Below are 27886 nucleotides of genomic sequence, written 5' to 3' on the forward strand. Positions count from 1 at the left end.
GACATCATTAGCATGGTGTTATCGAGCCTGACCACCCGATTCCGTTAGTCGTGTCTTACGTCAAGCATGGGTTGCTGAATTCTAATTCAAAACCGGATCTTCATTGGGCGGGGGCCCTACATGATCCTAGACATTCGTATACATTACCAATTGTTCAGTCGACGCTGCAGAGATTTCTTATGAATATGGAAAGGGTTTTGTCGTTTTCATTTACAACATTCAGCCAAAATGACAAACAGTTGTACATAGATTTTCTCCACAAGCACTGGTTTTCAAAAAACTAAACCCACGCGCAGCAAGTCATAACAGTTAATTTTAATAAATGTTCAGAATACAAATTATGCAAACTCGGAATGTAAGGGCAATTTAAGCAACACACGGAGATAAATGGGTTACAAATATAGCTTGGTTGATTAAATGTCGTTTTGATTCTGATGTTTAAATGGATAGACTTAAATATTTGAACATGGGCTTATCATCGCACATCTGCTTAGACACGGAAGGAGACGAACATCAGATGGTGTTTCTTGAATGTTGTTTGTGAATTTTCCCAGGTTGGTTTCAAATGGATAGACTACAATATTTGAACATAAGCTTATCATCGCATGGTCTGCCCAGACACCGAGTGAGACGAACATCAGTTGTTTCTTGTGTGTTGTTTTAGAATTTTCCTAGGTTGGTTTCAAATGTATAGACTTAAATATTTGAACATAACCTTATCATCGCATGGTCTCCCGAGACACCGAGTCAGACGAACACAAGTAGTTTCTTGTACGTTGTTTGTGAATTTTCCTAGGTTGGTTTCAAAAAGGCATTAAGAAGTGAAATATCAATACAACCTGTTCACGTTTCTTTCACAACAACCCAACTCATCAAATTCCTTCTCAAAAGCCATACGGGCGTACACTCATTATAATGTGCGTGGTATTCTTTATTACAGATCAACGATACGAGATGGTTAAATTTAGGAGTAAGTGCTACGAAATCTAATATAGATTGCAGTGCGCAGACGATTTCAAATGTCTCCATACATGGGGATTTAATAAGTTTTCCAGAAAGTATTACGATAATTTCGATTGGCATTTATAAGCTTGTAGGGCGGGGACACACGACACCGAACGCGGGGAGCAACTCTAGGCTTTATTATCGTCGACATCGCAGAACAGCGTTCATTTCGTTTGAGCCTTTGGGGGAGACGGTAGCTTTGACAGGGAAGGAGGTGAGTGTAGATTCATAGACCTCTGTTGTAGTGTGCCGCTATGAAGATCCTGGCTTGAACTTACCGTATAATGTACTTATGTTCCCCATGTAAAACAGTGACTTTATGAAGCAATGTTCATTTATTAACTGTTTGATTGGCATTTTTAGAAACCAGTAAGTAACAGTAAAAACAAGACTTTTTTTATGGATGACAACTTCTTATTCTATTATGATGCGACTTTTTGGCATTGATCTTTATGCCGTGGTCAGGCAAGCGTGACTCCTTGATTAATTCATATACAGTGGGGAGAGTTAGCTTTTGTTGTTCCTGACATGTATGTCTTAAGGTTGACAATGTAGGTATTTCACTAGTGGCTCAAATATCTCCATGTCTGATTGATTGAATAATACGTCATCAATTTCTTTCATGACTATCTGTTTGGGTTTGTGATTTTGATTAATCGATTTTTAGTTGAATCCTATTTCATTGATGATACCAATAAATTGTTTAAAACAAGGACACGCCAAGGACACGGTTGGTGTTGACTAAATCGTTGATGCTGTAATAACGTTTCAGGTGCGTAGTACATTTTATTTATCAATTAGGCACACGTGCATTAAAATGCAGGCGAGAATAAAATAAGATTGTGGCAGATTTAGATAATAACAACCAATAAAACAACCTGCCATTCATAGAAACCTACAATCCTATCATGTTCACTTTGTCTGTCACAATTGATATATGACCCGTGAAAATTCGGGGTAGAACAGGTCTTCAGCAACCACCCATGCTTGTCGTAAATAGAGACCCGTTAGTCGCCTTTTTATGACAAGCATAGTCGCCTGTTACGGCAAGCATGGGTTGCTGAAGACCTATTCTAACCCGGATCTTCACGGGTACAAACGACGTATGAGCAAACGTCGCATGATGTTCTTTGAAATTTTCAATTGTACCTCAAATGTTGTGAAATGTAGATACCCAAGGCTGCAGCTGCTCGAATATCGCTCCACATGAAGCCAGGTTAAGTTGACTGTTGGAAAGTTGAAGTCATCCCTCTTGTCATGCAGTCTTGTGGCGTGCTTTCTCACTCGGAATCATTATGCATAGATCTAAATATGAAGTAGACAGGTGTGTCAATCTGTGGAATGGAATTTACTATAAGAGCATTATTGAACGATATAAGAACATCAATATACCTTGAGAAGGGTTTAAACGTTTTGGTCAAATTCTCTTGTCTTGATTATGTCAACCCGAACAGAAATTCTGATTCATATGCATTAAAACAGATCAGCAAGAAGGCAATTGGTGCCCATGGGGATGCATACATCATGCCTAAATGTCCGATTCCCACTAAGTTTCAAATTGACGTTTTCAATGAGAAAGTCCAGCATTTCACATATTGTTTTCTCAGTAAACTTTAGATGACATTTGCTTTCACTTTTGATAAATTGAACCCTTGACGATAGAGATGTAACTATATCTGTATCCACGTTTTGTGACTAATGCCCCATGGATCAAGGTGTGAAGTTGTTTTTAAGTTTGTCGTGAAGGATAGTGGTGTACAAAGTTGACAAATCAAATGTTTTGACGGATCTGAACTTGGTTCGTTTCTGAAATTGCAAAATTCAAGCAAATCCTTTCAGTTTTTATGAATCCACGTGGTATCAAATTATGAATTCCACATGCCTGAAATATTTTCTGTGAATATAAAGAAAGTCCTTTCTTCATTGTATAAAGATTATGGCTAATCTTTGAGACAGGGATTTGGTGGTACATTTGCAGGGCCCAGAAATGATGATAGTACTGATGCGTGTTTTTTGTAGGTTTCGTCCTCTGTTAACATACAGGCCATATATAGTACAGACAGTACTGATGAGATGTATAATACATGTATAATCTATAAGTAATGTGTAGATTGATTGAATGATTTCTTGTTATTTCAAATCTTGTTATTTTGATGATGTTTTAAATATCAACGACAGATATTAAAATCCATATCAACCAACACTCATGAACCTAATTATTCATTAACGACATAGATATATCCATTTAGAAACACTACATTCATAAAGTTCTAAATAGGTTCATGTAGTGTCTTTACAAAATAGTTAAGAATGGTTCGTATGTTTAAATATTATCATATTGAAACAAACACATGAATACCTTACTTGGGGCCATGTTGGTGTTTCTCTACAGGGCACCGAGTCCACACAATATGCGAACTATAAATCAAACGACTCGACACTTATAACGATTAATATTTGAAACACGATACAAACACGTTCACATTAACTGTTCTTTATAGTATCTGATTAATCCTGAATAGCTTTTGCTTAATTCATTTGATAGCTAGAAAATAGAAAATTGATTTTGTCAGTAATTCTTTTCCTACTAATCATACAAAATCATCTTAATAAGTGTATGATATTAATCTATGAGATATGTCCTGCGAAGATCTTTTCTCTCGAAAATTCTTTTTCTCCCGTTCAATGTATCCAAGAATGCGAAATGAAATACAAATGCATTGGACAACTGCTGTCGATCGTCATTACCTACAATTCAGGTGTGAGTGTGGTATGTTTTATGCAGCGTTTAGCAATAATGTAGCAATATCACAGTTAAATGTACATGTACACTGTTTTAAGTAAAAAAGTTAGTTTTTTTTGTCATGCGATGAAAGGTGTGTTCAATGTTTTATTTTTAAACAAAGTAGTTGACGAATGATGATAATAGATAGTCCTGAGAACAATATATGTCTTGATCAGACAAAACATGCAGTCTACAGAAATATGAACAAACACCGTTATAAGCCATACCACTAACGCCCAAGGCAGGATATTTCTATAAACGTTTTTTCAAAGATTTGCAATGAATTGTAACAATAATAATGGTATAAACGACAAAAACCTAATATAATACCAAGAAACCTCTGCTAAAAGCAGAATCCAGTGTGGGATTCTGATAATATCACAAGCACGCGTCTATGAATCACTATCAGATATAGGTGTTCGCGAGGTGAGGTTATCCTGCTCCATCGCTGCCCCGTCACAAATTGACCTCCTGAAAAAACATGGTAACATCAATATATATTCCCTATTTTGACTTGTACCATATGAGTACAAGTCAAAATAGGCAAATATATATTACGATCCACGTTTTTTCAAAGGATAGGTTTGCAATGATTTGTAACAAGTTAAAATCGACACGAATATCACTTCTTTTCTTTTTTTAAATTCATGTAAAAAATTGATAGTGAGTAATATTCATTTGAACATAATGTTAATGAAAATACGAGGGTGTGGGTGTGGGGATGGGAGATGTGGGGATGTGGGGGTGGGGGTGTGGGGATGGGAGATGTAGGGGTGGGGGTGGGAGAGATGGGAGATGTAGGGGTGGGGGTGTGGGTGTTGTTGGTGGTTGTGAAGTTTAATTTAAGTTTGTTGTTAATTTTTGCCATGGTCCTACTGATTGCGTGTTAATGTATAACCATTATATTCATTCTCTTCAATGTTATTCATATATACCTAGCCCTTGGGATACACATGATACAAGATGCACACATTGATATACCAATATCTCTGAGGAATTTTGTATTTAGTGTTGGGCAAGGGTTTGGTTGTCGTGGCACGGTTGAACCAGTGACATAATGAGACAAGGTTGGTGTGCTTAGTTCATTCCCTTGTACGTGCCAGGATCTGCTGGTCATGGGTTCGAACCCAGGCTACACCTTGGTTCTGATGCTTGGTTGCATTAGCACCGTACCCGTTCTCGTGGTTTCAACGAGGTAAAGTTGACACGTCTTGAAATATCTGACATAGTGTTCAAAATGGCGTGAACTCCAACTCACTCATTCACTCTTCACCTCAGTGTTCAGTGGTGCAAAGCGCCAAAATTCGCAATACGTCCTTGAACATTGTAGGATTTACTTATTGATATCCTTGGTCTGTCAGCACCGAACTCTCACGAATTTCACAATTGTGGTTACCGAAACTTTAGGGTATTTCTATTAGTTAGAATTAAAGTACTGTTCAGACCGTTTCTACCAGACGCTCATCAAATGCGTCACAGGCATTTGTATGATGTCAATCAATCAATCAGTACTCTCTTCAGTATGAAGGCAATAAGCCCATATACCGATAACAATTTACAAATATGGTAGTGGCAATATAAATAATTTAAACAGTGTTTAATGTCAATCACAAGCCCTACGACGACGCGGCAATGAATTGACACTTTGGGTTCGCGAAATAGTCGGGGTATCCGGTCTAGGACTAACGTCATGATCATCCATGTACATGACTTATATTGTCCATGACCTCTAGGGGCCAGGGTTGGCCGAATCGTCCAGGACGCAGCAATACACGGAGCAGAGTTGCGTCCCTTTGGCGCCACAGACACCTATGCTCGTGGGTTCAAACCCACGATTCGCCCCAAAAATTAATCAAGGTCTGTCAGTATCGTGGGTTTCACCAAAGTGGTAAACGTCTGAGACATGTATCACTTCGGACTTTCCTCCTCATGGAACTGACACACCGTGATATAACTGGATATTTTTGAACGACACTCACTCTCTCAATGAAGGTGAGAGACCGGCGGATGTGGACATGCATAAAACGTGACAACCCGCCCACCCATATGCATGAGACGGTGCAAGTGTTCGGCGTCATGTTGAAACAAGACTGATCGTTGCGTGCCGGGAGCATCAAGGTGTGAAAGACGGATCTACAGTCTTCCTAATAATGAGATGCCATCACATATCTGGCGGTGAATCATTGAAATTAAAAACATATGACTTTAAAACGTTGAATAATGCATGTAGGATTGTGCTCGAACGTTACCTTACATATTTGAATTGTTGGTGTATGAGTTTTAGACATTGACGCAAGAGCCGAATTGTTTCCAAACACAAATAATTAATGTTCATACATGTGCAGATATTCCGCGGGGAGTTATTGCTTCCGACATTTTCAATACCAGGATACCCTATGCGTTTAGTTGGAGCATGTGATGAATAGCCATCGACCATGTGCGCCGTGATGAGTCAGTTTTGACAACAAACTGTGCTGTATGCTCTGACAATCTTTTCGCCAAACACCCAGCCCGTGGTATAGATTGATGACCTGCGTCAAGTCAGGATATCCTCCCACATTAAGTTGACCCGCGCGGTAAACCTGACTAAAATTGAAATGGGGACTTACAAAAAGTTTTCGCTAGCTCACTCTTAACAAAATATACGGTGTCAGCAACAAATGCTTATATGTATGCCTATTGTGCGAGTGGTGGGTGCTACCGGTGGGGCAGGACATACTTACCATGCGAACACCTGGTGTCATCACTGATTTTCAGTGATCCATTCATATGATTTTTTGCAAAGCTGTTTTGCCTTTTGCGCCCAATGGAATCTGTTCGTCTGATAACCGAGACTGGTTGTACTCTGGCGTTGACGATTTTTTATTCTTAATTAAGGATGGTCAGATTCTGTTAGCAATGCTCTACCTACGCAAAGAATAACACGACGTTGACAGTTGATTAAATGTTCGTTTATAACCTTACGTGTCAAATAATAACTTACTTATACATATATGCACTGTATATACTTTCAAGAATATGGGGAGGGGGCGGGTGCGATGAAGTAGCCAAGTGATGAAAGCGTTCGCTCGACACGCCTAAGACCCAGGTTCGATTCTTCACATGGGTACAATGTGTGAAGCCCATTTCTGGTGTCCGCCGTTGTGTTAACATTGCTAAAAACGGCGTAAAACGATACTCACTCACTCACTCCAAGACAATGTACGTCTATGAGTTTGCACATTGAGGACCACATGCATACGTATATTATATACGTATTATACCTACACGCAGGACCACGCGTACTTATGCATGCATCCCATACGCATCCACACATCTTAGTCAGATATTGTAGAAACTTGTAAAAGAAAGTCAGTAGTAGAAAGTATCAAAGGAAACCACGGCGAGTGTTTTATTCGTTAACATAGTGCGCAGTACATAACAAACAGGGTAAACTGTTTCTTAAGAAACTTGCAGAGTTCTTGAGATTTATAAGTTTGATACAAGTAACATCATGACGTTTCTCCCACGAACAAGTGCTTTGAAAAGCCAATAAAAATATAATTAAGTTTGTGCTGAAAGATTCATGAATAAAAAAGAATATTACAATAAAGATAGAAGCAGAATTTATGCAAGAAAAAACATGATGAGGTAGAATTAGAAAATCTAAATAGTAGTTACAATTTGTCTAAGAAAGGCAAACGCATTAAACAAATGGACAAGCGGGAATGTTTCCATTAAATTCATTATCGATTAACACAAACTAAAAATGGTGACAATATCTTTTTTCTGTTGAATGTCTATGTCCAACCATTGATGACAAAGGTGGTGGTGTATCGTGGGTATTTGCTTCCCTGGATTTCTGTGAATAAATTTCACATTCCCATCTCCTGGTTCCCGACATTTTCATGTCAGTCACAGAAGATTCAAAGGTATCCATAATCATGTTTATGCATTCTTCTGACATTTCATAACTCTTTGACAAAGTACATATCGGTCTGAGATAAAATACCAAAAACACTTTACTCAAATAATTTCATAAGAAATAAGGCCCAACGCCTTTCTGTTTTCGCTTATGCAATCTCGAAGTTGTCTGTTGTGTTGAACAAAGGTCATGATCAACCCTTTAATTTAAATGTCACACTGTATGGAAACTATCTAAGTGAATGAAGATCTACGCATTCAACAAAAATATTTCTGAATTAAGGAAAGATTTTTCCTTTATTTTGACATAGGCTACTTGAGATAGATGTAGTTCCGGGGAGTTCAGCATGTTCAGCAGCGATTGTGAAAACATATATGCGAAGGTTTGAAACCCCACTTCCATTTGCAGATTTGTTTGTTTTTTTATTTTCTATCTCCTTGTGCAGATTCGGAGCGTCAAAAGAAATATCTGTTCGGTTTAAAGCTACGGAATGAAATACATTATAATATTTCAGTTGTATTGAATGACACATTTACACCCATCATAATCTGTAGCTGATCGTTGAGGAGCTGTATGTTTATCAATCACATCACCATTGCAGGTTAACTGTTGTTAATCTTTGCGAGGCGTGTATAATTTATCACATTCTAGCCATTATTATGCAAACCCTAAAGGAATAATGCTGGCGATAGTTGGGTGTTACACTGTGAGAAATAGTGTAAATTGTAGCGGTAAGAAAGGGACGCAATGGGGATTTCATCGTTTCTGTTTGGATTACTATTATTAAAGAGTGAGTGAGTTTGGTTTAACGCCGCTTTTAACAGTATTCCAGTTATATCACGGCGTGTCGGCTTAATGTGGGAGGAAAGCCCGAAGTGATGCAGGTCTCAGACGTTTACCACTTCGGTGAAACCCACGAGCACAGGTATGGTGCTGACAAACCTAGAAACATAATCGGGGCGAACCGGGATTCGAACCCACAATCATAGGTTTCTGGCGTGCCTAAAGGGACGCAAATCTGCACAGCGAATCGCGGCGCCTTAGACGACTGGGCCACCCGTGAGATCGTTTGTGACACGTATCACGTCTTGCATAGCATACTTTCAAAAAATATTATTTTCAAATGATAATATCTTATTACCTGTAATTATCTAAATATTATAAATATTATAGTTATCATGTTTATAATTTATGTATCACTATGTTTACGATCACTATCACCGTATACTCATACATATATCAATACATTTACGAGCTGATCAAATACAGTCAATAGTGAGTGAGGGAGTGAGTGAAAATTATGTTTAGTATACACATGTACATCATAATATACATAATTATGTATACATGTATGTATCACTATGTTTACGATCACTATCACCGTATACTCATACACATATCAATACATTTATGAGCTGATCAAATACAGTCAATAGTGAGTGAGTGAGTATACAGTTTATGCCACTTTTAGCAATATTCGGCAATGTCAATGCGGGGGACACCAGAAATGGGCTTTACACATTGTACCCATGTCGGGAATCGAACCCGGGCCTTCAGCGTGACGAGCGAACGCTTTAACCTCTAGGCTACCCCACCACCCCACAGTCAATAGTGATATCGACATGGGATGAGTGGTTGTCCAACGAGTGAGTGAGTGGGTGGGTGGGTGGGTTGGTGTTTGGTTGGATGAGTGAGTGAGTGAGTTTAACGCAACTTTGAACAATATTTAAGTTTTAGAGCGACTTGTTAGCTTGATGTGGGAGGAAAAGCTGACACATAAACACATGCACAATAGTCACACTTTTACCAGAGATTTCGTATTAATGTGAAAATAGTTTGATCCTGTTATTTACGTTTGGTTGGTTGGTTTATTGTTTAACGCCGCACTCAGCAATATTCCAGCTATATGACGAGTCTGGACCAGAAAATCCAGTGATTGATATCATGAGCATCGATCCACGCAATTGGGATCGATGACATGCTTCAACCAAGTCAGCGAGCCTGACCATCCGATTCCGTTAGTCGCCTCTTACGACAAGCATAGTCACCTTTCACGCCAAGCATGGGTTGCTGAAGACCTATTCTTCCCCGTATCTTCACGGGCCTGTTATTTACGTAACACAGACAAAATGTTACGCAATCAGAATAACGTCACGGTATGTTACGACATCACAATCTATCTGCGTTGACGTCGCGTTTACTATATACTGTGATACTTCATTCGTCAACATGCACAAGCCATTGCTCTTTAGAAGAAACCCCGATATATTACCTGTTATCTGCACCTAGAGTGATGCCTTCAGGAATCAATGTCTTCCTATCCATCACGTACATCTCAGTCGCTCATCACACGATTGGGAGGGGTGGGGTTGAGTTACCGGCCTGTCACAGCATCAGGATCCGAGTCTAATTGCAGGATCAGACGCTGGTGGGTAATTGCAGCGAGTAGACATCGGTCAATTAAATCTCACTTAATCAATGGGATCAACAGACGAATGTAATTTCGCAAGCATGCTATCCGATGGATAATCGTTCATCATGCAACAAACGGCAATTCTGTTTGAGCAAGCCTCAGTATGGACCTCAACAAGTACTCTTTCGACTATTTTCCTTCAAGGAAGGGTACTATTGGTATCAATTCGATTAAGGAGACAAAGAACACCATGTACAGAATGTATGTGTTATTGTGTATTCTACCCAAAAACACTTGTTTCTGATTGTGTGAGATGTATAGGTTAAAGGTGAACAATGTCAATGTCGACAAGCTTGTTAATTAGAATTCGACTCATTCAATGTATGGTTTAAGACGAATTGATTTAATGGTCCTCGCAAAATCCTAATCAGAACTCTAATCTACTATCAACACTTCGCTTGTCTCGAACTGAGGATTGCTCGATATTTTCGATAGTCCATTGGATAAACGAGGCGTCGCTCTATTTCATTGCTTGCTTAGCAATCATGAGGGCAAGTGAGTGAATGAGTAACGCCGATTTGGACACTTTTCCAGTTTCTAGTATATCACGGCGTATCAGCTTAATGTGGGAGGGGGGCGGTCGGGTAGCCTAGTGGTTAAAGCGTTCGCTCGTCACGCCGAAGACCCGGGTTCGATTCCCGACATGGGTACAATGTGTGAAGCCCATTTCTGGTGTCCCCCGCCGTGATATTGCTGGAATATTGCTAAAAGCGGCGTAAAACCATACTCACTCACTCACTAATGTGGGAGGCCCGAAGTGATGCAGGTCTCAGACGTTAACCACTTCGCTGAAATCCACGAGCACGGGACGCAACTCTGTACAGCGAATAGCGGTGCCTACAAGCATTATTCATATATGATTGTGGGTTCGAATCCCGGTTCCCCTGATTATGTTTCTAGGTTTGTCAGCACCATACCCGTGCTCGGGGGTTTCACCGAAGTGGTAAACGTCTGAGACCTGCATCACTTCGGGCTTTCCTCCCACATTAAGCTGACATGCCGTGATATAACTGGAATACTGTTAAAAGCGGCGTTAAACTCAACTCACTCACTCACTACAAACACTAGGGGGCACGGTCATGTGATGAAATTCATTATTCTTTTGAAAGAGGAGTACATGTACTTTGGGAGCGTTGCATATATGTTTTTTTTAAAATGTGTGCCCACAATTAGGGTTTTCATGAGCAGAATTCTTTCGTGACACACAATCTAAATTTTGATTGGATGTTCATAATGTCACATGATCGTGGATGTCACGCGGATCCGTCACCTAGCGAAAGAGCGCAATGGGCGTGGTACATGTGCCTTGGCACTCTGGTGGCGTCTCTCGGTGTCCACTCTCGATCAATGGTCTGCTCCAGAAACGAAGTATCATAAGAATGTTTAGGGAGGGCCTTAGAACATCAAATCTAACATTGGGATGGGCTGCGGTAAAAATGGACAGTTATATGTTTCTTGAGCTTTTATCTGTTTAGGGGGCACGGGTGGCCCAGTCGTCTGAGGCGCCGCGATTCGTTGTGCAAAGTTGCGTCCCTTAGGCACGCCAGAAACCTATGATTGTGGGTTCGATCCCGTTTCGCACCGATTATGTTTCTAGGTTTGTCTGCACCATACCCGTGCTCGTGGGTTTCACCGAAGTGGTAAACGTCTGAGACCTGCATCACTTCGGGCTTTCCTCCCACATTAAGCTGACACGTCGTGATATAACTGGAATACTGTTAAAAGCGGCGTTTAACCAAACTCACTCACTCATTTTATCTGTTTAAAGTTATACTGTCAAGCAAAGCAGTTTCCCACACAATCTGGAAGACGAATTAAGCTATTTATATAATAATGTACAAGATATTAAGATACATATCTTGTTTCATATTTAAGACTCTTATCTTTACCCTTAAGGTAATTGAAAAGATCCTATTGAGTAACTCGAAAACTATATATAGGCTTTCGAGATACAGTAGAACACGAATATAGCGAACAACGGATATAACGAACTGATTTCTCTGGTCCCTTGTAGTTCGTTATATCCATGTTCTACTGTATGTATTTAGCAGCTGGTGGGCATGGAAGGATGACGACTACCCGGGAAATCATGCTATAAAGAACAGGCCAACAGACACACCTTTAAAGAGGGCCATTCATTGTTCCACGTACGTTCACTAAAATATATCTGGAGATTCAGAAGTTACATGCACCATCTAGCTTATACAAAGAGATAAATAAAAGCGACAAAACCCTTTCAAACACGTGTACATGAATCACTATCAAATAATGATTATACAAGCTGTTCGCAAAAAGATGAGCGTATCCTGCCCCAAAGGTGTCACCCTTCACAAACACATGCAAAGGCAAGTCAATATGTCACCTAACATAAAAACACGGGAACATTAGGTACAAATTAAAATAGTGACTTGCATAGGACATCATGTTTGTCACTCCTGTTTCCTATACAGAAATGTCCTCCACATGTCTACCATAAAACGTTCTGAAAGCTTTGCTGAGACATTGAATGTTGTAACCTTATTGAAACAACCTCTGAGCAAGAGTCGCACGACGCTCTTTGCAATCTTGGAAGAAAGGCCATTCTCGATTGTACCTCAAAAGTGAAATGTTAACAACAAATGCTGGAGCTGCAGGAATATTGCTCGACATGAAGGGGAAGTTCGCTTTTGGAAAGTTGAAGCCCTCCATCTTGTCATTTAGTCTTGTGGAGAGTTTTATAGGAACTCCTGTATAGGAGAGGATGCTTAAGGATTGACTTTCACTTTGTGTGTGTTCTTTGGAGCATGAACATTCAAAGAGTGAGGGTCAAACTCCGGAGCTTGCTTTTATATCACGACTTTTAACATCGAAGGGTGAAGGTCTAGATCTAGATCTGTTTAGTTTCTAGTGTAAGTTCATGTTGACACTGACAGCCATACAACAACCAGTTGTATCGAGGAATAAAATAGTTCCCCAAAAAGAGAGGTGACGTCAGCGTGTGTATGCTCAACCTGCTCTTCGGGATGTACTGTTGTAGTTTGTTTACGACAAATGTATTCAAATAATATCATCAGTGGATGAGAAAGGTGTGTTAAGAACTACCTCAGTAAGTCAGTTAGAATGACAGCGCGCGTAATACATTTGCATCAAGTACAAGACGTCAAAATGGCCGACACGAAAAACATGACGGGAGAGATTTCCGAAGTTGTTGATAAAGTTGCTGTTACTTGTGTTGGTCATCATTGATATATTGGCCGATCATCGAAAGGTGATGATAGAAATGTGTCAAATAGATACTGAGGTAAATTCATAGATTGTTGTAGACTGTCCCTGTCAGCCTAGACAAGGATCGAGACGATACTGCGATAGTTTGGATGTTCATTCGTTTGTTTTGTTCACTAGAATGGGTCGTAGCGAGGATATTCGTGAACGATCAAGCAGTCAAACTCTCTCATGTTACTCATTGTATACTAAAACACTGAGTTCAAGATTAAAGGTTCTATATGATCAGATGTATTCGTGCTTGGTATCTCACTGGAGTTTCCCCAGGAAAGTGTAAGTAGTCCGTCAATCCTTTAAGACCACAGTCGCGTGAAAAACGTATCAACGGCAAATTGTGTCGTTCATACATTTATAAACGTTTAAATTTCGCGTCCATGTGACCGACCTCTCGTCCAATCGAAAAGTCGTATATCGTTTAAACTTCAAATTAAAAAATTATTCAGTTAGACTGCGTTTCACAGCACTGGTGTATATTGGTGATTGGGATGAGATGGACAATGTTGTTTATTTAGATTTGCATACAACTACGATATTTGGGTACTCGCATGAAAGAAGTACATTTCTTGTCACTGCTTTTAATTCTCACTCCCACAATTCATAAGTGATCATGTCTTCCATGGCTTTCCGTGTAGATCGATACCAGGCACGTTTACCTTAACGTTAACATGTAGTATGTAGTAGGAGTGGCTGAAGGATAACGCCATAGCTCGTATTATAGAAGCTGTAATGTTGATTGTGATATGTATTAACATAAAGCCATCAATCATCTGTCGACCGAACGTATTTGCTGATATTTTCCAGTATGAAACATTTATCGTAACTCGTTTTGAGAAGATCAAATTGATCCCAGTCTGATGTCCCATGAGTAGACATGCATCATACAAATTAGATAGCTATTTCTCGCCTTCTCGGATATATTTCAAAGTTGAACAGAGAGACTGGCAATATGAGGTACACGTTATGTCTTCTATTTCAGCGATTACCAGTCTAATTGAGGATTAGTCATTTAGTAAGCACGATAGGGATCAGTGATATAACTCCATCTATCTACAAGGATGATTTAACGGTTGTTGTTACCATTTACAAGAATATAAAGAGAATCTTTTCATGAAAACACGTTCATGAGCTTCGAAGAAATATATTGATGTCAAATTGAAAAATGTGTTTGATGTATCTCTCTATACCCTGTCTGTCTATATTGGGTATACTCTATGTCTGTATATATATATGGTATACCCTTTGTCTGTCTTTGTAGGGTATACTCTCTGTCTGTCTATATTGGGTATACTCTATGTCTGTATATATATATGGTATACCCTCTGTCTGTCTTTGTAGGGTATACTCTCTGTCTGTCTATATTGGGTATACTCATTTTCTGTCTATATTGGGTATTCTCTCTGTCTGTCCATATAAGGTATACTCTCTGTCTGTCTATATTGGGTATACTCTCTGTCTGTCTATATTAGGTATACTCTCTGTCTGTCTATATTGGGTATACTCTCTGTCTGTCTATATTGGGTATACTCTCTGTCTGTCTTTGTAGGGTATACTCTCTGTCTGTCTATATTGGGTATACTCTCTGTCTGTCTATATTGGGTATACTCTCTGTCTGTCTATATTGGGTATACTCTCTGTCTGTCTATATTGGGTATACTCTCTGTCTGTCTATATTGGGTATACTCTCTGTCTGTCTATATTGGGTATACTCTCTGTCTGTCTATATTGGGTATACTCTCTGTCTGTCTATATTGGGTATACTCTCTGTCCGTCTATATTGGGTATACTCTCTGTCCGTCTATATTGGGTATACTCTCTGTCCGTCTATATTGGGTATACTCTCTGTCCGTCTATATTGGGTATACTCTCTGTCCGTCTATATTGGGTATACTCTCTGTCCGTCTATATTGGGTATACTCTCTGTCCGTCTATATTGGGTATACTCTCTGTCCGTCTATATTGGGTATACTCTCTGTCCGTCTATATTGGGTATACTCTCTGTCCGTCTATATTGGGTATACTCTCTGTCCGTCTATATTGGGTATACTCTCTGTCCGTCTATATTGGGTATACTCTCTGTCCGTCTATATTGGGTATACTCTCTGTCTGTCTATATTGGGTATACTCTCTGTCCGTCTATATTGGGTATACTCTCTGTCTGTCTATATTGGGTATACTCTCTGTCCGTCTATATTGGGTATACTCTCTGTCTGTCTATATTGGGTATACTCTCTGTCCGTCTATATTGGGTATACTCTCTGTCTGTCTATATTGGGTATACTCTCTGTCTGTCTATATTGGGTATACTCTCTGTCTGTCTATATTGGGTATACTCTCTGTCTGTCTATATTGGGTATACTCTCTGTCTGTCTATATTGGGTATACTCTCTGTCTGTCTATATTGGGTATACTCTCTGTCTGTCTATATTGGGTATACTCTCTGTCTGTCTATATTAGATATACCCTCTGTCTGTCTTTGTAGGGTATACTCTCTGTCTGTCTATATTTGGTATACTCTCTGTCTGTCTATATTGGGTATACTCTCTGTCTGTCTATATTGGGTATACTCTCTGTCTGTCTATATTAGATATACCCTCTGTCTGTCTTTGTAGGGTATACTCTCTGTCTGTCTATATTGGGTATACTCTCTGTCTGTCTATATTGGGTATACTCTCTGTCTGTCTATATTGGGTATACTCTCTGTCTGTCTATATTAGATATACCCTCTGTCTGTCTTTGTAGGGTATACTCTCTGTCTGTCTATATTGGGTATACTCTCTGTCTGTCTATATTGGATATACTCTCTGTCTGTCTATATTGGGTATACTCTCTGTCCGTCTATATTAGATATACCCTCTGTCTGTCTTTGTAGGGTATATTCTCTGTCTGTCTTTATTGGGTATACTCTCTGTCTGTCTGTATTAGATATACCCTCTGTCTGTCTTTGTAGGGTATACTCTCAGTCTGTCTATATTGGGTATACTCTCTGTCTGTCTATATTGGGTATACTCTCTGTCTGTCTATATTGGGTATACTCTCTGTCTGTCTATATTGGGTATACTCTATGTCTGTCTATATTGGGTATACTCTCTGTCTGTCTATATTGGGTATACTCTCTGTCTGTCTATATTAGATATACCCTCTGTCTGTCTTTGTAGGGTATACTCTCTGTCTGTCTATATTGGGTATATTCTCTGTCTGTCTATATTGGATATACTCTCTGTCTGTCTATATTGGGTATACTCTCTGTCCGTCTATATTAGATATACCCTCTGTCTGTCTTTGTAGGGTATATTCTCTGTCTGTCTTTATTGGGTATACTCTCTGTCTGTCTATATTAGATATACCCTCTGTCTGTCTTTGTAGGGTATACTCTCAGTCTGTCTATATTGGGTATACTCTCTGTCTGTCTATATTGGGTATACTCTCTGTCTGTCTATATTGGGTATACTCTCTGTCTGTCTAAATTAGATATACCCTCTGTCTGTCCATATTGGGTATACTCTCTGTCTGTCTTTGTAGGGTATACTCTCTGTCTGTCTTTGTAGGGTATACTCTCTGTCTGTCTATATTGGGTATACTCTCTGTCTGTCTATATTAGGTATACCCTCTGTCTGTCTTTGTAGGGTATACTCTCTGTCTGTCTATATTGGGTATACTCTTTGTCTGTCTATATTGGGTATACCCTCTGTCTGTCTTTGTAGGGTATACTCTCTGTCTGTCTTTATTGGGTATACTCTCTGTCTGTCTGTATTAGATATACCCTCTGTCTGTCTTTGTAGGGTATACTCTCAGTCTGTCTATATTGGGTATACTCTCTGTCTGTCTATATTGGGTATACTCTCTGTCTGTCTATATTGGGTATACTCTCTGTCTGTCTATATTGGGTATACTCTATGTCTGTCTATATTGGGTATACTCTCTGTCTGTCTATATTGGGTATACTCTCTGTCTGTCTATATTAGATATACCCTCTGTCTGTCTTTGTAGGGTATACTCTCTGTCTGTCTATATTGGGTATATTCTCTGTCTGTCTATATTGGATATACTCTCTGTCTGTCTATATTGGGTATACTCTCTGTCCGTCTATATTAGATATACCCTCTGTCTGTCTTTGTAGGGTATATTCTCTGTCTGTCTTTATTGGGTATACTCTCTGTCTGTCTATATTAGATATACCCTCTGTCTGTCTTTGTAGGGTATACTCTCAGTCTGTCTATATTGGGTATACTCTCTGTCTGTCTATATTGGGTATACTCTCTGTCTGTCTATATTGGGTATACTCTCTGTCTGTCTAAATTAGATATACCCTCTGTCTGTCCATATTGGGTATACTCTCTGTCTGTCTTTGTAGGGTATACTCTCTGTCTGTCTTTGTAGGGTATACTCTCTGTCTGTCTATATTGGGTATACTCTCTGTCTGTCTATATTAGGTATACCCTCTGTCTGTCTTTGTAGGGTATACTCTCTGTCTGTCTATATTGGGTATACTCTTTGTCTGTCTATATTAGGTATACCCTCTGTCTGTCTATTTTGGGCATACTCTCTGTCTGTCTATATTGGGCATACTCTCTGTCTGTCTATATTAGGTCTACCTCTGTCTGTCTTTGTAGGGTATACTCTCTGTCTGTCTATATTGGGTATACTCATTTTCTGTCTATATTGGGTATTCTCTCTGTCTGTCTATATTAGGTATACTCTCTGTCTGTCTATATTGGGTATACTCTATGGCAGTCTGTCTGTATCGGGCATACTGTCTGCCTATTTGGGGCATACTCTCTGTCTGTCTATATTGGGTATACTCTCTGTCTGTCAGACTATTTTGAGTATACTCTCTGTCAGTCTATATTGGGTATACTCTCTGTCTGTCTATATTGGGTATACTCTCTGGCAGTCTGTCTGTATTAGGTATACTCTCTGTCTGTCTATATTGGATAATACTCTCTGTCTGTCTATTTTGGGTATACTCTCTGTCGGTCTATATTTAATATATACTCTCTGTCTGACTGGCTGTCTATATTTAATATATACTCTCTGCCTGTCTTTATGGGATATACTCTCTGTCTGTCTATATTGGTTATACTCTCTGTCTGCCTGTTTTTAATATATACTCTCTGTCTGTCTGTCTGCCTGTCTATAATAGGTATACTATCTGTCTATGTTGGGTATACTCTCTGTCTATATTTAATATATGCTATCTGTCTGTCTATATTGGGTCGTAAATCATTTCACACATTCACACTTTCACACAGTCACTCAGTCACAAACACAACTGTTCCCACCACTAGATACTGGGTGTGATGGAACATTATCCAGATTCTTGTACTATTCGCGTGGCAGCGATGGTACCGGGAAGTAACGGAAGGTGTCAGAGGCACCGATAGAGCTTGAAAGGTTTGGTTACATCGGAATGAATAGTAACTGGAACTGAATTTTAGCATGAAAACAATACATAAAAAATCTGGTAGATGAGAAACAAAATTGGTGTAGCCTTACATTCACATTACATAATTTATGTCGATTAAGTGAAGAGTTAGGATTACGTGAGTGTCGTGACTTTAAAGCTTTATCTGAGAGGACGATATTCTGTAATGTGCTGGCGAAATATTAGCTGAACTTTCACTACGAATACGGCTTTGGTTACGAAATGTGAAACTTTTCATAATCAGTACGAATTCAGCTTTATTCACAAAGGTGGGTAGGCCAACGGCCAATATCACTCAAAATTTTACAACAGAGAGTCAGTGTTATTTTGTAATCAGTAAAGAATATTTCATTTTTCGTTTCAGAATATTCGTAATTGGAATGCAAGTTTTTGTCGCACTTGTGTGTTTGCTGCCTTCCCTCAGCTTATGGGCTGCAGATGGTGAGTAGTCCCCTTCGGCTTCACTCGGGCTTTTCCGCTACCTTGTTTATAGCCAAGGCATCACTCGAGTAGTGATATTTCATTTTTTCCATTTTTTTTTATTAACGGCACACTCAGAAATAGTCCAGCTATTTAACAACGGTCTGTCAATAATCGAGTTTCGACCAGACAATCCAGTGATTGACATCATGAGCATCGATCTACACAATTGGGATACGATGACAAGAATCAGTAGTGTGTTAATTGGGAGTGCGTGCTGCGATCTGTGTGGTTGAAAAACGTCGTTAAATGGGATTTGAAACTTGGAAATATTCTGGACTTTTTAGTGCATATTGATACTTTTTATACTTTTCATAAATCCCGAATTTGAGAAACGTGCAATACAACTAGGCGGAATGGATATCACATTCGTTGTATATTTAATTTTGGGATTTACTAAACAGTAGTTGTTGTTTTTCTCCACGTTCTGCGAACCAGGTTGTCTCTTAGCCTTGAGAACTTGCGTAAAATACGAATGCTATTGAAATTTACTATAGGTTTTACCAACGTTGATTAACATGTAGGGGCGGTCGGGTAGCCTAGTGGTTAAAGCGTTCGCTCGTCACGCAGAAGACCCGGGTTCGAATCCCGACATGGGTACAATGTATGAAGCCCATTTCTGGTGTCCATCGCCGTGATATTGCTGGAATATTGCTAAAAGCGGCATAAAACCAAACTCACTCACTCACACTGATTAACATGTAGTGTTTTCATACATACGGGTGTTTTTATTAAGTATTTTAAGCTCGGACATATCATTTGGACACTAAATCTCCAAAGTTTCCTGGAACCCCGGGAACCGCCAGGTCCTGCCTCTTGTTGGCCGTGAATCGTTACAGCCGACTTTTAAACATTCTGTGGCATATATAAATTATAATTATTTATTATGCCCATTGATTCGGGTAATGTATGCCTGAGAATCTCCTGTAACACATACGCCAGGGTCATAATAGGGCCCGGTTTAATCTGAGTTCCTTCTCACGAGGGGCGGTCGGGTAGTCAAGTGGTTAAAGCGTTCGCTCGTCACGCCGAAGACCCGGGTTCGAATCCCGACATGGGTACAATGCGTGAAGCCAATTTCTGGTGTTCCCCGCCGTGATATTGCTGGAATATTACTAAAAGCGGCGTAAAACCAAACTCACTCCTTCTCACGAGTCGACGACGCACAGAGAGAGCCGGGAACAAGTTTAAGGTCTGATTGCTTTGTCGCGTGATTGAAACAATTTCAAATATGGATTATTCCAAGAATTGGAAGACATGACCTAGGGAAGTGAAGTAAATAGAATGCACCCGAGACATTGTTCTGAGAACCAACACACAGTCTGGAAGGACTGGCGTAAGCTCGGACTCGAATTCAGTTATTATTATTTTATATAACGAGAATACGAGAACACTCCCAAAATCCCACACAACACAGATCGACGGAGTGGATGGCAATTTTGCACAAATACTTTGATATGTTAGATGCAGATTCCCATCATAAGTTAATAATTAAACAAACAACTCACCTTCAGGCGTAACAAGCCGTACAAAGACGGCTCTGATGGAACCCCATTTGTAGAGAGTCACCCTCACACTTATAATCACGCTTCCCCCAAGGTGGTACTTAGCTGCTCAATCATCATCGCTGAGTGAGTGAGTGAGTGAGTTGGGTTTAACGCCGCTTTTAACAGTATTCCAGTTATATCACGGCGTGTCAGTTTAATATGGGAGGAAAGCCTGAAGTGATGCAGGTCTCAGACGTTTACCACTTCGGTGAAACCCACGAGCACGGGTATGGTGCTTACAAACCTAGAAACATAATCGGGGCGAACCGGGGTTCGAACCCACAATCCTAGGTTTCTGGCGTGCACAAGGGACGCGACTCTGCACAGCGAATCGCGGCGCCTTAGACGACTGGGCCACCCGTGGATCACAAATGACGTTAGTGTACAGTAATAGCCGTACAAGACGAAAACAAAAGGCAGTAAACTACAGTAGAATGTTGTATCAATTATACGACATTGTCGCCACTCTGTTCTTCCACCAACTACATATTTACAGACTCCATGCCTCTCATCTGTCGACCGACCGGCAGGTAAAGTTACCTGTAATTCAAGACTCAAATGGGTTTAATCATACTTATTATCCAGTAAAAGGGCATGATAGAGGCGTTTTTATGACTATTGAAATCCGTGTCTGACTGATGCTGATATGAAGAGGGAAGACATGGACAAAGACAAAGACAGAGAGAGACTGTAATTGTGATTGGAAGTAAGGCAGATGCTATGACTGAGACTGAGGTTGGGACTCTGATGAGGCTGAGAATGAGATTGGGACTCGAATGAGAATGAGATTGAGACTATGATGAGACTGAGAATGTGATTGGGACTCTGATGAGACTGAGATTGAGATTGGGACATTGATAAGACTGAGACTGAGAATGTGAAAGGGACTCAGATGAGACTGAGATTGAGATTTGGACTCTGATAAGACTGAGAATGAGACTGGTACAATGATGAGACTGAGATTGAGATTGGGACTCTGATGGGACTGAGACTGAGATTGGGACTCTGATATAACTGAGACTGGGACTGATGAGACTGCGAAAGAGAGTGGGACTCTGATGAGACTGAGACTGAGTTTGGGACTCAGATATAACTGAGACTGGGACTGATGAGACTGCGAAAGAGAGTGGGACTCTGATGAGACTGAGATTGAGAATGTGGCTCGGATGAGACTAAGAATGAGATTTAGACTCTGATGAGACTGGGTGTGGGACTCTGATGAGACTGAGACCAGGACTCTGATGAGACTGATAATGAGACTGGGACTGGGACTCCGATAAGACTGGGACTCCGATAAGACTGGGATTGAGAATTGGACTCTGGTGAGACTGAGAATGAGATTGAGACTCTTATATAACTGAGACCAGGACTCTGATGAGACTGATAATGAGACTGGGACTGGGACTCCGATAAGACTGGGACTCTGATGAGACTGAGATTGAGAATTGGGCTCTGATGAGACTGAGAATGAGATTTAGACTCTGAGGAGACTGGGTGTGGGACTCTGATGGGACTGAGACTTGGACTCTGATGAGACTGATAATGAGACTAGGACTCTGATGAGACTGATAATGAGACTAGGACTCTGATGAGACTGGGACTGGGACTCCGATAAGACTGGGATTGAGAATGGGGCTCTGATGTGACTGAGAATGAGATTGAGACTCTGATGAGACTGAGATTGAGATTGGGACTCTGATGAGACTGAGATTGATAATGGGACTCTTAGGAGATTGAGATTGGGATTTGGACTCTGATGAGACTGAGACTGAGATTGGGACTCTGATGAGATTGAGATTACGTTTTTGACTCTGATGAGACTGCGAAAGAGATTGGGACTCTGATGAGACTGAGAATGAGATTTAGACTCTGAGGAGACTGGGTGTGGGACTCTGATGGGACTGAGACTTGGACTCTGATGAGACTGATAATGAGACTAGGACTCTGATGAGACTGGGACTGGGACTCCGATAAGACTGGGATTGAGAATGGGACTCTGATGTGACTGAGAATGAGATTGAGACTCTGATGAGACTGAGATTGAGATTGGGACTCTGATGAGACTGAGATTGATAATGGGACTCTTAGGAGAATGAGAATGTGATTGGGACTCTGATGAGACTGAGACTGAGATTAGGGCTCTGATGAGATTGAGATTACGATTTTGACTCTGATGAGACTGAGAATGAGATTGGGACTCTGATGAGACTGAGATTGAGATTAGGGCTCTGATGAGATTGAGATTGGGATTTGGACTCTGATGAGACTGAGACTGAGATTGGGACTCTGATGAGACTGAGATTACGATTTTGACTCTGATGAGATTGAGATTGGGATTTGGACTCTGATGAGACTGAGACTGAGATTGGGACTCTGATGAGATTGAGATTACGTTTTTGACTCTGATGAGACTGCGAAAGAGATTGGGACTCTGATCAGACTGAGAATGAGATTGGGACCCTGATGAGACTGCGAAAGAGATTTGGACTCTGATCAGACTGAGAATGAGACTGGGACTGATGAGACTGAAACTGAGACTGGGACAGGGACTGAATGTTACTGTGATTGAGGCTGAGAATGCACGATGTCACAATATGTGCAAGCTGAACCTTCTTCGGGCAGAACCAACGGCCAGCTGTCTTCTGGATGCAGAATAACGTTTCGACATGAGATACCCTAAGGGAAACGTGTCCTATGTATTAAAACCTTTAAATACAACATTTATCAGTAATTTTCCGTAGCACTCAGTACCGTTTAGGCGATGAACAAGTTTCAAATAAAACGGTTTACGTCGTAGATTTGATTCCCGTACGTTTCATTCGAAACCGAATGCGACAGGTCGGGTTTGTGAAAGACATGCCCCCAAACAAATACATTCTGTCGCTGTAGTGCGGCCAACAGCAAACCAGGGTCTAACGTACATTCTACATGTACCATAATACCGAAGAATGCTAGATTCTGGTTGGCCAAATTCACACTAAAAAACATATTTCAGAATACGCACAAATAAATACAACGTACACTTACTACAGTGTCGAAACAATGAGCTGTCTCTCATGTCGTATAGTGCCGACTGTCCTCAGCTAAAAACTGTTGGCAATATTTGAGCCAGCAGGCTCAATTCCACCAGTAAATCATCAGTAAATGTTGACCATAACTGCAGATCGAGACTGTCCTCTGGAGATAATTATATGTATATATCGTTCATCGTTTTCTTGGTCACTATTTCTACAACCTGTCTCCTCCAATGCAAGATGTCATCTTGATTTCCAAGAAACGAAGCAGTGCAATATATGCACCGTGTTACGATGAAATAATAAGATTATCTGTGGAGGGGTATTTTTATCACCTCTTTTTTATTTATTTTTTATAACTTAATAACCATTATTTGAACCAGCCAAGAACATAAGTAAATAATCATTAACGTACGTTTTGCGTATACCTGAGACCCCTTTTCAGATAAATGATAATAATAATCATCATCATCATAATTGATTTTAAAGCGCCTAATAGCCAACCAGTGATGCTCATTGGCGCTGTTACATATTATTTTCCCGGTAAAGACATTGGAGTGCACTCACTCATTCTCGTCTCCCCGGGGAGTGTACAACCCAAGCTGCCCGTGAGGCGCTAGGAGGTTAACTGTCACATTACCATCTCATCCTACCGGGTACCCATTCACTGCTGGGCGAACAGAGGCATATTACGAACAAAGTCACTTACCTCAGGTGACACAACATGTGCTACATGTGCTTCAGTGTGGGTCAGGGCCGAAGCCCTAGAAACTCTACCCAACCTGCCGAACACGGTCACCCAGAGAGTTAACTGACTATAAAAGTCCAGTTTCCACCTTTGCCGAACTTGGCTGGAATTCCTGGGCTCGATCGTAGCGCCACCAGTAGCTATTACGAGTTATGTCCATTCTATGCCTCTCCCATATGGACCAATCAGATTCCACCTCTCGTATCACATGTATTTGCATCTGATCGACCATCAAGATCTATTTTGTGATAAAACGGTTCTTACTTCGCGAAGTACATGAAATCACGTGAGCACCTTGATTAAAAACAAGAAAAGATTTGGAAAATATCTGTTGACAACGATTTGGCGATGCACATGCTTTGCAAATCCTGCAATCGACCGAACTCTGCATGACAGTTTACGAACCGGATTTCGATTTCGGTGCGCGATTTTGATTGGACTATGCATAGACTCGTTAGCCCAGCCAAAATGTAAATCCGGCAAGGATGGAAACTGGACTTATAAAGTCAGTTAACACTCTTGCTTCGGGAAGATGACCCGAACCATCGGTGACCAACGTTGCTGAATTTCACCTGATTTTTTAACCTAGCGTTGTGCAAGGGACCACAATTTCTAAGATAGTTGCAATACCCATGTGATACTACGAGTTTCAGAAAATGACTATTTTAAACACATTCTTTTCGACTGTTTTAAGATTTGATGTAGTTGAACACAATATGTATATCTCCTAATTCCATACCACTGGCGGACCTATCAGAATGCAAAATTGTAAACTGTTATTGTAGAATACTCGTTAAAGAATCAAGCCTACGGGTACTAATATCACACGTCACAATGTTTGGTGTGACATCACTTGTTTGATACATGATAATTGGGCCAGTTCGCACTTTGAGTTACCATCAAGCTAAACGTTTGAGATGTAAGTGTTATGGAACTATCATATGACATCGCCTCATTCTGCTCTTAAAATCGCATACAACCCGCATGTAACGTATACATTCCACATGGCCTCTAACAGTTGTGATACAAACATGACGATAATCTTGAATGGAATAATATGACGTCCTGATACAAAGGACCGAAGTTGTTCTGATAAATAATTAGAAAATGAATATCAAATGAATTAATTAATGCGGTTCCCATTTCTCTAAGCCGAATGACGCCATATTTTTATAATAACTGTTCAAGAAAACTATTCTCTCAGTTAAAAGTCAAAATTGATTTCCGACATCCAATCCCATTCAACGTGTTTAAACCAATAAAAAAATTGCACCTTAAGTTCCAATCCATTTAATCATGCTATATAAGATACAATCCTTACGCGCGCTGAAAGTCTCCGGACATTTGACATTTGTTCAAGCTAATCAAATATAATAAGATACCATTTGGCTAAGGAACGAATAAAGTGATTACTTGTAACGACTAAGGGTCTTGTTGCCCAACTTGCCCTAAGGAAGAAGACAATATCAGCGGAACCATCTTGGAACATGATACAAACCGTCTGTTGTGTGTATTTTCTAATGGTTCATATTGTGTGATAGAGAAAAACAATTGATCGTTTTAGCTTCAGGTATAATAAATAAAAAATGTTCGTGTGGTTTTTAACCAGGCACGGTGATTTCGATCGAATTTATATTTAAATAAAAGCGACATAATCCTTTCCGTTTTAATAAGAAATCTACGCTAAAAGCATAGTCGATTGTACGATACCGACTGTATCATGAACATGTGTTTATGAATCACTTAGCAACTGGTCATGGCACTATGTGTTCACGAAAAGAGGAGCGTATCCTTCTCCAGCGGTGACACTCGTCACAAACACATGCACAGGCAAGTCACTTTAAATAAACCATGGAAACATATAGTACAAGTCAAAATAGAGAACTGCATCGGACATCATTTTTGTCACTGATACGTCCAATTTGGAAATGTCCTCCACAAGTCATGATTGAAAGCTTGAATGTTGTAACAATTATTACAGTTATAACTAAAAGAATAACACATTGATGGGCAAAGATTTCATCTATATTAATTTTTAAAAACATATTTTGAATCAAAAACTTTGATTGGTGGCTGTTTCTCCTATGTATACAGCTGTAGGATAAACGCTGGTCAGGTGTTCTTAATGAAACGACATATAGTAAAAGATAAATTTCTAATCATAAAGACAGTTATGCCTTAGTTAGGTTTCTCTACCTTATGATTTCCGAATCGTCACGTAGTTAGTAGTAGAGGTTATTAGTAGACTGATATATATATCATCGTTAGAAGCAGAAACTCTACAAGAAGCTAAGGCGATCCATATTTATTCATGTGTTTCTCGACCTCAACCTGCAAGAGATCGGTAGGGGGTAGGTCTCAAAATAAAATATACTAGCCACATAAAGAAATTGTGCACGGAGAAAATATATTCTGGATTGAAATACAACACAGCAAGAACTAAATGATGCAGACGCTGTAGCAGCTGAATGATCGGACCATAAGAAAATGTCAACGGGACCTGAACAACATCTGTTACGATGACGTCAGAAGATCAAAATGGAGTAGGGGGTCAAACGACAAAGTCACACAGTCAATAACGGGTATGACCACTCTGTGCGTGAATCACAGCAGTGCATCGGCGGCGCATGGAGTCCACCAAATGGGCATGGAAGGCCTGGGGAATGGCCTGTCATATCCTCCTCAAATCCTGTGCCAAGTCACGGACGTTATCTGGAGGATGTGGAAGACGACGCAGACGGCGCTCCATTTCATCCCACACATGCTCTATTGGGGAGAGATCTGGAGAAATTGCAGGCCATGGCAGTAACATTACATTGTTATGGTGAAGGAAATCCATTGCGACCCTAGCCGTGTGAGGACGAGCGTTTTCCTGTTGAAATGTCAATCCCGGGCCATGACGTTGCAGGAAAGGAATGACCACAGGCCTCAGAATATGATCTCTGTAGCCAACACCGGTGAGATTGCCCTGAACAACCACCAAAGGGGTTCGGTGCCGTGCTGTTATCCCACCCCGAATCATCACAGAGCCACCTCCAAAACGATTCCTTTCCACAATACAGTTGCGTGCATAACGTTCTCCCAAACGCCGGTAGACACGTTGGCGCCCGTCACTGTGGGAAATGTTGAACCTCGATTCATCTGTAAAGACAACCTTTCTCCATCATATTCGAGGTTGGCGAACATGATTTCAACACCATCTTAGACGGGTGACTCGATGACGATGTGTCAGGATGGGACGTATGGC

At 40.3% G+C, this 27886-nt stretch overlaps 1 protein-coding gene across 1 annotated transcript in view; it reads left to right on the forward strand.

Moving 5' to 3' along the window:
* The first annotated feature begins 1084 nt into the window (after positions 1–1084).
* The window catches only part of LOC124135040, a 45067-nt gene continuing 18265 nt past the window's right edge, over positions 1085–27886 (forward strand). Inside the window, exons 1-2 of the mRNA XM_046500190.2 lie at positions 1085–1219; positions 19215–19291. Of these exons, the coding sequence (XP_046356146.1) occupies positions 19231–19291 (61 nt within the window). The 5' untranslated portion in view covers positions 1085–1219; positions 19215–19230. The remainder of the gene's footprint in view (positions 1220–19214; positions 19292–27886) is intronic.

This window comes from Haliotis rufescens, unplaced genomic scaffold (assembly GCF_023055435.1).
Source record: "Haliotis rufescens isolate VD_foot unplaced genomic scaffold, xgHalRufe1.0.p SCAF_10, whole genome shotgun sequence".
Lineage (NCBI taxonomy): Eukaryota > Metazoa > Mollusca > Gastropoda > Lepetellida > Haliotidae > Haliotis > Haliotis rufescens.